At 35.6% G+C, this 12,594-nt stretch overlaps 1 protein-coding gene across 4 annotated transcripts in view; it reads left to right on the top strand.

The window, feature by feature from the left end:
• Window positions 1-12,594, top strand: part of PARP8 (poly(ADP-ribose) polymerase family member 8) — a 173,710-nt gene that overhangs the window by 103,153 nt on the left and 57,963 nt on the right. For all 4 annotated transcript variants that reach the window (XM_072756941.1, XM_072756944.1, XM_072756943.1 and 1 more), the window contains exons 8-10: window positions 200-294; window positions 9,905-9,965; window positions 10,399-10,489. In XM_072756941.1, coding sequence (XP_072613042.1) covers window positions 200-294; window positions 9,905-9,965; window positions 10,399-10,489 — 247 coding nt within the window. The remainder of the gene's footprint in view (window positions 1-199; window positions 295-9,904; window positions 9,966-10,398; window positions 10,490-12,594) is intronic.

The following is a 12,594-nucleotide window of genomic DNA, read 5'->3' as shown; positions in this document are numbered from 1 at the left end:
AATTATATGAGACATTCGTAAATTTACGAACTTGAGTGAATATACTGCTGTATCCTCTAGATTTTTCAATGAAGACGACAGAGAAAATGTCCGTGGCAAAACCTATGAGGGGGGGGGGCCTGTCCAAGAGATGGTTTGCATTTGATTCTTTTGACTCTCTTCACCCCTGAGTCATTTCTAAACCATCCCTTTTCACCAGGTGAACTATGACGGGGAACTACACAAGCACCCCCAGCTTGAAGCTGATTTGTCGGCAGTGAGAGAGATATATGGGCCGCATGCAGTTTCTCTCAGGTAAATAGTACCTCTCATGAATAAAGATTGAAATGACTTGGTACGTCAGTGGGATTTTTTTTTCTCTTGAGTTATTTAAGTAGAAATATTCTTGGGCTTAGTTATATTTGAAATTTTGGGAGACATTGTGCCATGTTTTTACTTTTACAAAATGGTATATCTTTGGCAGTGTGGATTTTTTTGTTTTGTTTTGTTTTTGATACATGTGGTATAAGAGTACATTGATGCATTGAAAAAATTAGTTATTTGGAGAGTTAGTTTAATAAAATATCAGTCTTAAGTTGCGTCATAATCAATTCTTGTAATAGACTTGGCCAGCTGGGCCCATGCTGTTAATCATAATCGTGTGAACAATAAAAGTAAATAATGCATAACCATTGGTGTCCAGATCACATTGTGATATGATCTGACCCCCAAAAAAGAAAGGAAAAAAAAAGGACATAAATTTGCAGTGTTTGAATGATAATGTAGTTTATCTTGTAGTTACTTCATACATAATTTGGTGACAAATTTAAAGACCATTATTTATCACTTTTAATTATTCAGAAGACCCCACTATCCTTCCTAACCATTTTCTCTCCTTTAATTTAAAAAAGAAACTCTTTCCTGCTACTATCCTAGTTTCCCTCCATGAGTCAGATCTGATTATTTTACATCCTTTTTTCTTTGCCTGAAGGGCAGCCTCCCAAGTTGCCAGGGAATTCCAGAACCCTGTCCCAGACTGACCGCCTTATCCTCAGCCGTCTACACCCAAACCCCACCTGACCCTATACTCCAGATGTGCCGTGTTCCTTATTGGTTTTGGGCATTTGCACAAGTTGTTTTCTTACCAAGGAGTGCTTCATTCTCAACCCTGTTGCTGTCTTTCATTCCAGCCACAGTCCAAAGGCCAGCTTCTCCCGGAGCCTTCAGCCTTTGTTGAATCTCCAGTGCAGATTAGTTTTCTGCCCTTCCCACTCCCCTTACATTTGGCTTTAACCTCATTTAAACCTCATTCTTGGGATCCCTGGGTGGTGCAGCGGTTTGGCGCCTGCCTTTGGCCCAGGGCGCAATCCTGGAGACCTGGGATTGAATCCCACGTCGGGCTCCCGGTGCATGGAGCCTGCTTCTCCCTCTGCCTGTGTCTCTGCCTCTCTCTCTCTCTCTGTGTGACTATCATAAATAAATAAAAATTAAAAAAAAAAATAAACCTCATTCTTCTTTTTCTTTTTTTTTTAAGATTTTATTTATTTATTCATGAGAGACAGAGAGAGAGGCAGAGACACAGGCAGAGGGAGAAGCAGGCTCCATGCAGGGAGCCCGACATGGGATTTGATGCTGGGTCTCCAGGATCACGCCCTGGGCTGAAGGCAGCGCTAAACCGCTGAGCCACCAGGGCTGCCCTACTTCTCAACTTCTTATGTCTTGTCATTATTAGTTTACATCTCACCCTATAGACCCTAAATTCTGTGAATGCTGGGACAGTGTCCTTTGTTTGTTGTTTGCTTTACATTGTTTTGGTTTTTTATCATGCTTATATTTTGGTAATAATATAGCGCAGGAAACATATGAAATGTGGGCTGATGGATTCTTGATTGTTTTCATTGGCATCCATGGAAGATGTTTACATTATCTGGTTATTTCCTCTTCCGTTGACGTATCCAGATTTTGAGAGAGCCAACTTAGAAGTTAGGAAGTACAATATAGCTATAGTTTATAATTGTCAACTGTTTCATTTTAACTTCAGAAACAAACTCACTCACACCTGCCACCTTAGTAATTGGGGTTGTATACACAGGTCCTGTCTCCCCCATTCTCTGGTAGGCTACAATTGAGTGAGAGTGATTGGGATTATACTTGGAAAAGCGAATATTTGCAATTTTCAAGATTTTGGCAAATTAGCTGCAGGTATTTCTCAGTTGATCTCTGCAGTGGCTCCAGGGTAGAAAATACGGATATTCAATAAGTATTAGAATGAATAAATGAAGAAGGCAGTAGGGACTAAACCATAAGTGGTCCAAAATAATGATTAAGTTTTTAACTTGAGTCAAAATTTGCATGACTGCTTAAAACTTTGATGACAGTGATTTAATCCCCTCCCCCACTAAAAAAATAAGTCTGGGATGCAATTAATCATACAGTACAACATATAATCTTCTTTTCCTTTGAGATACCTGTTTTAGGGGATTACCTTAGCACATGTTGATTGCTTTTATAGTTAAGGATTTTTCTTAAATACGTATTTCCATGCTAAGCTCTAATTACACTGTTTTTTTTGTTTCTTCAAGAATTTATTACATACCAGTGATCATCTCTACTAGTATTTTCCATTATTAATAAAATTGATAATTTACCAATTCTTTAAATTAGATAAATATTTGAAATTTCATTCAAATGAAATATCTAAAGTCATAAGTGGCTTGGATTTTTTTTCTCCTTCTCTATTTCACTTAGAAGTTTTGATTCAGTTTAAATCTTTATAAGCCATGTTCTTGCCTGCTCTAGAGTTTCTACAGCTACAGAGGATGTCTCTAGAATAAATAACCTCCCAGAGGCCTCATGGTATAAGGTATGAATCACAGCAGGACTAGCCTGATTTACTTGGAAAATATACGAATGAACTTAATACTGAGGCTTGGGCCCGTAGCAACAGGAGTAGTTAGGCATAAGGTCTTGGGATCTTCTTCCTTGCAAAGTTATAAGCCTGTTGAAAACAGACTGTTCTAATTAGCTGTTCTTTTGCTTAATTGAGGTTTATAAGAACTTAATGGAGTTTGAAGAACAAAAGTACCTCAATATGCATAATAGGCTATTTGGTGTCATTTTTTTTATGTGACGTCTAAATGAGAAAGTCAGCTAACCACATCTAAGTTCTCTGTAAGAGATGAAAATAACTGGCAGTGCCTCACTTGTGATAAAACCTCTTAAAGTAGGTTGAAGGAGGATATAGAAACAGGAACTAATGACCAGTTTATTACTGAGGTAGGTAATTTCAGCTCTACATGGCCACATTATTCAAAAGCAGAATCCTGGCTGTATTGAACCATAGTTATAAACATTGATGACAGTTCCGATTCATAGGCTCTTATGTTGGAAGTGAGTTAGGTCTCTGGAGAAACATGATAAACCATCAGTTTGTCAGTCTGAATGAATATGTCTTGTCTTGAATCAAGACATGCAGCAAACTGAGGATATTTTATGTTTTTCATTACAAATTTTCTCCCAGAATCATGTATTTAACAACAACAAAAAAATTTCATCAGTGTCATCTGAAAACAATATGAGGTTCATAGTTTTAGAAAGGTACGGGGAATTACAAGTCACAGAATATTCATTTGGTCGTGAATGAAATGATTCTGACAATTTGCTTGTGATGTTTCAAACTTCTAGCCTATGTGAAATAACCTTTGCTCTGTGATCATACCATCTTCTGTTTTAAAAGTTGAAGTTGTATGAGTAATATTCTAGCCTTTTTATTGTGACTAATGCTTAATGAAGGTTGGAAGATTACATAATTATGACTCTTCTGTACTTTGATCACCTTTTGTAGATGGACAATTATAATAGGGCCTCTTTGGAGTTGATGTTCTGAAGGACAGGGCATACTGAAGAGTTTTGAAGGTTGAGGAAGTTATGTTACTATTTTCAGGCCCACAAACCTTGAGAGAGAGAGAAAGAGAGAGTGAGTGAGAAAGAGGAAGGAATGGAAGGAGAGAGAGAAAGAGAAAGGACAAGGAAGGGAAGGGAAAGGGGGAAAAGCCACAAAAGTCCGCATGGACCACTTTTCTGGATTTCTGGATTTCTGTTTGTAGTGACAGTAGGATCACTTCCAGATCTTCTGGCTCCTGTCCTCTGGCATATGGCAGCATTTTATTTCCCTGCCCCTTTTAATGTCATGAGTGGACACAGCTAATTTTGGCCAGTGAAATGTAAGTGTACTAGGACATGAGCTCCTGTTGCTGCTGGGCTCCATCAGACTGGGTCCTTAGGGAACACAGTGAGTAGCATCTCCCCTCCCGCTCTTTGAGTCCTTAGTAAATATGTTGTGGTAGTGAGATATAGATCCTTTTATGTGTTAAACCACTGAGATTTGAAGAATTTTGTTAGTCCAACATAACTCAGCATCCACTGAAGTATGTCATTCATCAAAAAATCTGGAGCTAGATATTTGTAGTGCCCTTTCCCGCATATCGATTCTCCCACTCCTGCTTCTAGAGCCTACAGGAAAATGGTCTGACTCAAAACCAAGGGAAAGTGATGACAGGAAGCACATAGAAGAGACAAAAGGGAGACAGTTCTCCAAAAACACTGGCCCATAATCTAGATGAAAGCTTCAGAATGTCAGATCCCAGACAGTCACCCCTGTTCCCAATGTCTGTTCTTTCTTCAAGCAAAACCCAGGATTTTTTCAACGGAGGGGAAGTTGTACGGTACCTCTTATACACTGTCATTTGATATGGGCTTCCTTTTTTATCTGGATCTCCTTTTTTAAATTCTTCTCAGTCCTGTTGCCTTTTCGAGAAACTTCAGAGCACTTTGGATACAGTGTTGCCAGTGCTTTAATCTACCAAGATTTCTTTCTGAATACTGAGTTTGCATAATTCTTGGCCCATTCACTAACATCTCTCCCACACTGAGCAAAAAACACACATTGAGTAGGCATGCAGAGATAGACAGGCAAGCTGTTGAGTTTCAGGTGTCATAGAAAGTGTCTGTTTCCTCACAAAATAGATTTCTTCTCAAAATATAACTGACCAGTCACTGAATACAAGAAATAACTAAGCAGCAATAATTTTATTTCCCAGTAACCTATGGTAGAGTTTCATGTATATGTCTGTATGTGTAATTTCCTTGACAGCTAATAAGGGAAGGCTAGGTATCTAAAAATATTTTTATAACCAGTACAGTCATTGCTGATTTTCATCAGGTAGTGTTAATAAAACATCACAACAGTATAACAAATAAGCTGTAGTTTTATAGAGAGAGGAGGACCAGCAGAGATGGGTTAACATTTACTATACTGAGAGTATTGACGTTGTGTCTCATTAATGAGGATGTTATCTTGATTAATTCCATTAAAAAAATAGGAGAAAAAATTGCCAAGAATCCTAACACATAGTGCCCTCAAAAATACATGTTCATAGAAAAATACATTTCATACATATGCTGTTAAATGAACTAGGTCACGCATAAATATCCAAAATCAAATGACCAAATTTTAAGATATGTTGTTTCAAACAGTAGCTCACATGTCTGGAAGAAAATTTGTCAGGCCGTCCTTTGTCAGTTCCAGGGTGTAACAACTACATCAGATCATTTCTATGTTGTTCCCCTTATCTTGAAAAAGTACTCAGGTTCAATTTGATGCAGTCTTTTCACAGTGAATAAATATAGTCAGTGCATGAAATTATTTTGAGTTATTATAAGCCCAATACAGCATTCAGGACACAATCAGATATCTGGCTTCACAATTCAAGTTGCATTCATATTTCAGGCTTTTGACTTGATTCTGCATTTGCTATTCATGAGATCCGGGGCAACTGAAAGTTATTCAGATATAGAAGCAATCCTGATGACTGGGTCGCTGCATCTGGACAAACTGTAATCACGCTTTGTAATCTCGCAGTGGGAAATGTGAAATTACTGGCATTATATAAAAAGGGCATCACAACGGAAATTGGTTTGCATATACGCAGCGCTGTTGTGAATTCTTTGAAGTGTGACATAAAAACAAAAAGTGTAACTATTTACAGATCTACACCTGCAGAATCCAGTTTATTACAAACCTTTAATGCCTCCCCTCCTTAAAATTCTGTATTTGTGTTCTTTGTTTGTGCTCTGCTCTGGTGGGTAGAGCACGTAAATCTTTATTTCCTTGTTGTTGTTGTTGTTGTTGAAATAAATTGATAGTATTAGAAATTTGACACAAAAGTGTTGAAGAAATTATAAAGAATACCTTAAAATTCACATATTAAAAGTTTTAAAAGAATACATGTCACTTTCTGATTGTGACTTTATGATAAATTCTGTTGAAGTAATCTGAGAAACTAAACTCTGAACAAAACAGCTGTGGGTAAGGTTCTTACTGATTTTTGTTGTCTCCGATTTCCTTCTCTCTGCCTCTGATTGCACCAAAGTCTTGCCATTTTAACTAAATCCAAACAAAAATTATTCTCCCTTGTGAAACTGGCAATGACCAAGTGGAAACGAGTGCTTGGTAATGATGGGGATATGGGAAGTGGTCACTGTGATAACCTAGCTGGTATGATAAGAAATGGTCATAACCTTCTAAAATGGTACTTAAATAACATATATTAAGACTCCCGAATATAATTATATTATTTATTTCATGCAGTAATTCTAGTAGAAATTATTCTATGAGAAGACAGATGCACAGAGATTTTTTATCCAGAGACCTTTTTATCAATATTTACAGTGTAAAAAGAATCAACAGCAACCTAATAATTGTATAATTAAATATCAATTAAATATCAATTGTATTTATACAAGTAAAACCATTTAAATCTATAGTTTTGAAGAATATTTAGTAATACAGAAAAATACTCATTTTAGAAGAAGTGAAAGAGCAGGACAACAAATTTTATATACCATATTTTATATATATATACATATATATATACACACACATATGGAATGAAATATAAGCAAAGATAATTCTCTCTGAGTGATACAAGTTGGTTTTTGTGTGTTTTTCTGTTTCTGACATTTTATAAAATAAGCTTATATTACCTTTGTAATCAGAAGAAGTAGATATGTTTTTAGAAAACACATAACATTTTTTTGTAAAAAGAGTTTTACCCACAATCTATAGTTAATAAATAAGTACTTTAGAAAAAGCTTTTTTGGTTTTTCTATTTCTATTTTATTTAAAAAGCGCATTTCAGTTTCCATACATTTTTGGTACTCTGCTTGCTCCAAACAGTGTATTTTGGAACATATCTCTCGGGATAGTAAATATTTTTATATCAATTTCCTTAGTAATGGGTAAAAAAAAAATTATTGTAGAAGTGTACTATAGTTTACTTAAGTATTTCCTTATTATTTAGCATTCATTTCTGTCCCCAATTTCTGCACTCACCAACATCCTTCTACACAGAAGTCTACATGTACTTGTTACAATTTTCACCCCACTTAAATGTCTATTGAACATCATTAGTCATCAATCCTCATCATTACAGTTAGTGGTTCTTTCTTTTAGTTTGCCTAATGCAAAAGATGTTTGACTTTTATATTTATGAATAATTTGCTGATGTTCAAGATCTAATTTGCTGATGTTCAAGATCAGCAAATTTTGATCACTGGGTCATGGGGACCATTTTTGAACAGCCTCTGAGATACAGATAGTGTTTGCTTTTTAAAAAGGGTTTCAAGAAAAACAAAAACAGAGGAAGATGTGACAGAAACCAGAAAAGGCCTGAAAAGGATAAAATACTATCTTGACCTTTACAGGAAAATCTTGCTGACCCCTGCACCGGAGGCATAAAAGAGATGGTTTATTTGCCTGGTCCTTATTCTTGGCACAGTGTCTGTATAATTTCATAAATAAATTGGCATATTCTTATATCTAAATTTGCATATCATATCATGTCTAAATTTGCATAAGGTTATAAGTGTTCTTATCCTTTATGAATAAGACAGATGTTTTGAGACATGCAGTGTTTTTAAAAAATCAGTTCCTACGTGTATAATTTTTATCCCTGTTCTTCTTCATATAATCTAAGAATATTACCATCAAAGAATAAAAAGTACGATTTCATAAATAGTGAAGATTGGTCAGTGTTTTGATGCATGTATTTTTTAAAGTTTTTAAAAAAGATTTGTATCTATTCATTTGAGAGAAGGAAAGAGCACAAGCAGGGGGGAGGGGCAGAGGCAGAGGAAGAAGCAAGACTCCCTGCTGAGCAGGGAGCCTGATGTAGGGCTCCATCTCAGGACCCTGGGATCATTACGACCTGAGCCGAAGGAAAGCACTTAACCAACTGAGCCACACAGGTGCTCTTTTAAATTTTTAGAAAATTTTTAAAAGATTTTTATCTATTCAAGAGAGAGGAAGAGTGCATTAGAGGGGGGAGGGGCAGAGGGAGAGGGACAAGCAGACTTCCTCCTGAGCAGGGAGCCCTGTTTTTATATATTTTTTAAGGGGGCTGTGGAAAAAAACACAAAGGCTGAGTTCTCTATTCTAACATGCTGCTTTTTGTGTTTCATAGACATTAAAAATCCAAAAACCCCTTCAATTCCTTCATCAAATTACATAAAACAAATTAGTCATCAAAGGTGTCTTCTCTGAATCCTTTGCAATTGCCACAGTTTTGTATGATATAGCATTACTTGACTATGTAGCACGCAGAAATTGTCTTTGAGGACTATGTGCCAGACACTGTCCTACACACAAGAAATGGAACAGGAGTTCAATGCCTGACCTCCCTACTGACTTATTCTTTGGCATCCTATTACAATTTCTCTAAACTTTAGTTTCCTCGTTTGCGAGTGAGGGTAGTAATAGTGTATCCTTGTCATAAGGCTCTGACGAGAACCTAATGAGACCATCCATTAATGTTTGACCTGGTTTCCTGCAAAATGGTAGTTTATTGTATGTTGAACCGATTAATCGCCTGCATAAATAAATAGGGTGTGTGTGTGTGTGTGTGTGTGTGTGTGTGTGTGTGTTTCAATCTTGACTCTGCTACAGAGTGATAATGAGTAAGTTACTTTATTACTCTGGGCTTCAGTGAATGCATATAAAAATTAAGGTGGTAGTGGTACCTATAGTAACTATGATTATGTGTGTGTAAAATTCTTAAAATAACTTCTGGCTCAGACTTAATGAATGTTGGCAGTTAACTTTTATCATTTCAGTTATCTCTATAATTGTATCCCTCACCGTGGATAGCATTTGTCAGTTCATAATTTTATAAAAATATTAAAAATATAGATGTGTAAATAGAGAATATGGGAAAACTGTTGTTTTTGTGTTCTTTCATTAACTTTTAAAAAGTATGCTGGTTTATGACACCATCGGGGCTGGAGAAAAGTTGGTTTTTAGAATGTCTTCATGTGGCACATACTGTTGTGATTTGTTTTAATTTTGATATAACAGACTTTTAGAGCTGCCTATCAAAACACAATGACATTTAAGTGGCAGAGCACATGGATCCGGTTCAGAACCAGTGATGTTTACCATGGGAGGGGAAGTCATGGGCACATCATTTTGACAGTGAATTATTTCCCCACCCCTTCCTCATGTTGGAAACTCCTTCTCTTGCCCTTTGAAAACAGCTCTTCCTCTTCAGAGAGCGCAATGAAAATCAAGTGATCATATGAGAAGATGGTTGAATTTGCCACAGAGAACTGGGGATGTTTGAGACTATGAAGCAAACAATTTTTGAATTTATGTATGCAAATGCATGTATATAAAAATAGATGTCTAGATGATATAAAAAGTCACAGAAGATGAAAATCCACTACATGGGGTTAGTTAATTCAAGTCACCAGTCAGTTCTGAGCTCTGTAGAGGTCAGGGATAAGAGTTAGTAGTTGAATCTTTGACTTAAACTAGCACACATTATCTTTTAAGGAAAATGGATAAATAAGTGTTAATCTTTGCTTTCAGGGAATATGGAGCCATTGATGATGTAGATATTGATCTGCATATTGATGTTAGCTTTCTGGATGTAAGTATCAATTTACACAATGTGATTGGTACATTCAAAGCCATTTATTTTTATTGTTGGAAAAAATTAAATACTTGTTTCTTTTATGTTATTAGTAACATGCTGATTTTGTTACATTGATTAGAAATGCTATGGTTGGAGAAACAAATTTTATATATATATTTTTTACATTGATTCTTTTAATATATTTTGAAATTTATGGGCTCTTATTATAGTACTTTGTTATTTCTTAAAATTTCACTTTAATTTTCCTATGTAGAAGGCAAAAACTGAGAATGCTTTGACATTCTTTTCCAAACCAATAGATCTTGAGGTAATTTTTGTGAGCCTTATTGATTTATATATTTCTTTAAAATAAATTTACAATTCTTTTCATTTTGGAAAAAAGTCAAGAATGCTAAAAGGTGGCTCATCTTTTAATATATTTGCACAGGAGGAGATTGCTGTGGCTTGGGAAGTGATTCGAACAGAACCTATAATTGTCCGACTACACTGCTCACTAACACAGTATTTAAATGGCCCAGGTTAGTTTTATTTCTGTTTGTTATTTTGAATATGAATTAATTGTGCATTGTGCATTAAACAAAATGTTCATTTGGTAATTCTGAGCATAATTGCAGCTATCTTGATAATGGTATTTAAATATTCTGGCATCCTTACAAAGATGGTTTATTGTCAATATAACTTAGGGAAACAGAAATATACAGGATTAGATTGTATAGATTTCAGAAGTTGACAAGTTGATGTGAAACAAGCAGAATAAAACCTACAAGAGAACTTCGCATATAGTAGAAGCTCAGCAAGCATCTTTTGGGTTACCCTTAGATTTAATTATTTATGTCTCTGATTCTGAGATTTAATTTTAATGTTTACTTCTCCCTCCTTTGATTACTGATGAATTTAGCCTAACTATAAATATAACATAGTTATATTTTTGAAAATGGAGATCTTCGTAATATTTTCGTTTTCCACCATCTTAAGGGATGATTTTACTGTATCTCAAGTGATAACTATTTACAACAAAGGACGCTATTATTTAATCTTCCCAAGGCTTACTGGATTAAAATATTTTCCCCTACCAAATACACATGTACGTACTTGTGCACATGCGCACACATACACCCCCACCCCCCCACACACAAACTGTATCTACTCATGTTGCTCTAGCTATATACTTCTAAATAACAAACCACCCCAAAACTTAGTGGCTTAAAACAACCTACCATCTCTCACTATTCTTTGAGCTCAACTGAGTTCTTGCTTGGAGTTCTTGCCATGCCTTTGAGGTCAGATGGTAGGTGGAGCTTATGTTTTTTAAAGCCGCTACTAGGCTGGATGCTCACGATGCTGGACTTTGAGATATCTCACAGTTGATGTATATGCCATCTTGGAGCTCAGCTGCAGCCTCTTGACTTGAGTGTTGACTTTACACATGGCTTCTTCATGTGGTTCAGGCTTCTTGTAGCATGGTGACTGAGGGCTGAAGGCAAGCGTTCCAAGAGACAGGCTGTGGATGCCATCTGGAAAACGGCCCAGTGAATCTTCCATAGTATTGTATTGTTCAAAGTGGTTGAAAAACCCACCCAGAATCAAGAGATGTAGACATAGATAACACCTCTTGAAGTCATAGCTATCTTCACACATTCTTTGTGCTCTACAGAGTTCTCTGTACTCTGATTTTAGTATGTTTTTCTTTATAGGCATATTAAGGAAGTTACGTCGACTATTAGTTTTTACACAAGAAATATTCCTGTCCTTCCAAGTTTATGAAATACATAGGAAAATCTCTCATTTTGAAAAAGTTTCCGTTGAGTCACCTCTTTTCTATTTTTGTAGAATGATTTCTACTCTATCAACTCTTAACATAAACAACATGATATGACTTAATGCCAGGCAAAGACAACTAAATTTTTATTGTGATTATTTCAAATGGAGAGAAATGTAATGGAGAAGAAAAAGAATTACTCATAATCCCTCTATAGTGAGAAACCTATAATAGTTTAGTGTTTCTCTTTTCTGTGCACACATGCCTCATTTTCATAAAGTTGACATTGAATTGTATAGTTATGCACCTTAATATTATGTCATGAGACTGTCGTTAAGTCATTAAATATTCTAGAATGGAATAATTTGTAATATCTGCACAGTATTTCAGGTTTTAGGTATATGTTTTTGCTCCTTCCCCAGATACTCTGCTGTATGGCTAATTTTTTTTTTCTTTCCTTAGAGATTTGATACATGATCATTCAATTTTATTCTGTTAGTGGTTAAAAGAAAAAGCAGCTCTTATGTCTGGACTTTTTTTTTTTAATTATCAGGGTTAGGGGCAAAATTGGGTCAATTCATCTCTACTGACTCCACTCCATCTGTGTGAGATGAGAATGTGGCATGCTTTTACGTAATCTTACGACTGTTACTCATTTTTTAAATATAATTTCGAATTTTAGGCAGAAATTTTCCTTCTCAGTGTCTCTTTAAAGATTTGTTATATTTGCATGGTTTTATAAATGTTCTAACAACTGTATTCTAATTCATGTTTATATGATTTTATTGTTCACCTTCTTTGATGTTGAAACTTACCCATAATTTAGTTCTTCTGTTTTCATTTCTATTAGTTCATTTGCCTATT

The sequence above is a fragment of the Vulpes vulpes genome, chromosome 4, assembly GCF_048418805.1.
Source record: "Vulpes vulpes isolate BD-2025 chromosome 4, VulVul3, whole genome shotgun sequence".
Classification (NCBI taxonomy): domain Eukaryota; kingdom Metazoa; phylum Chordata; class Mammalia; order Carnivora; family Canidae; genus Vulpes; species Vulpes vulpes.
This window is presented reverse-complemented; position numbering and strand designations above follow the sequence as displayed.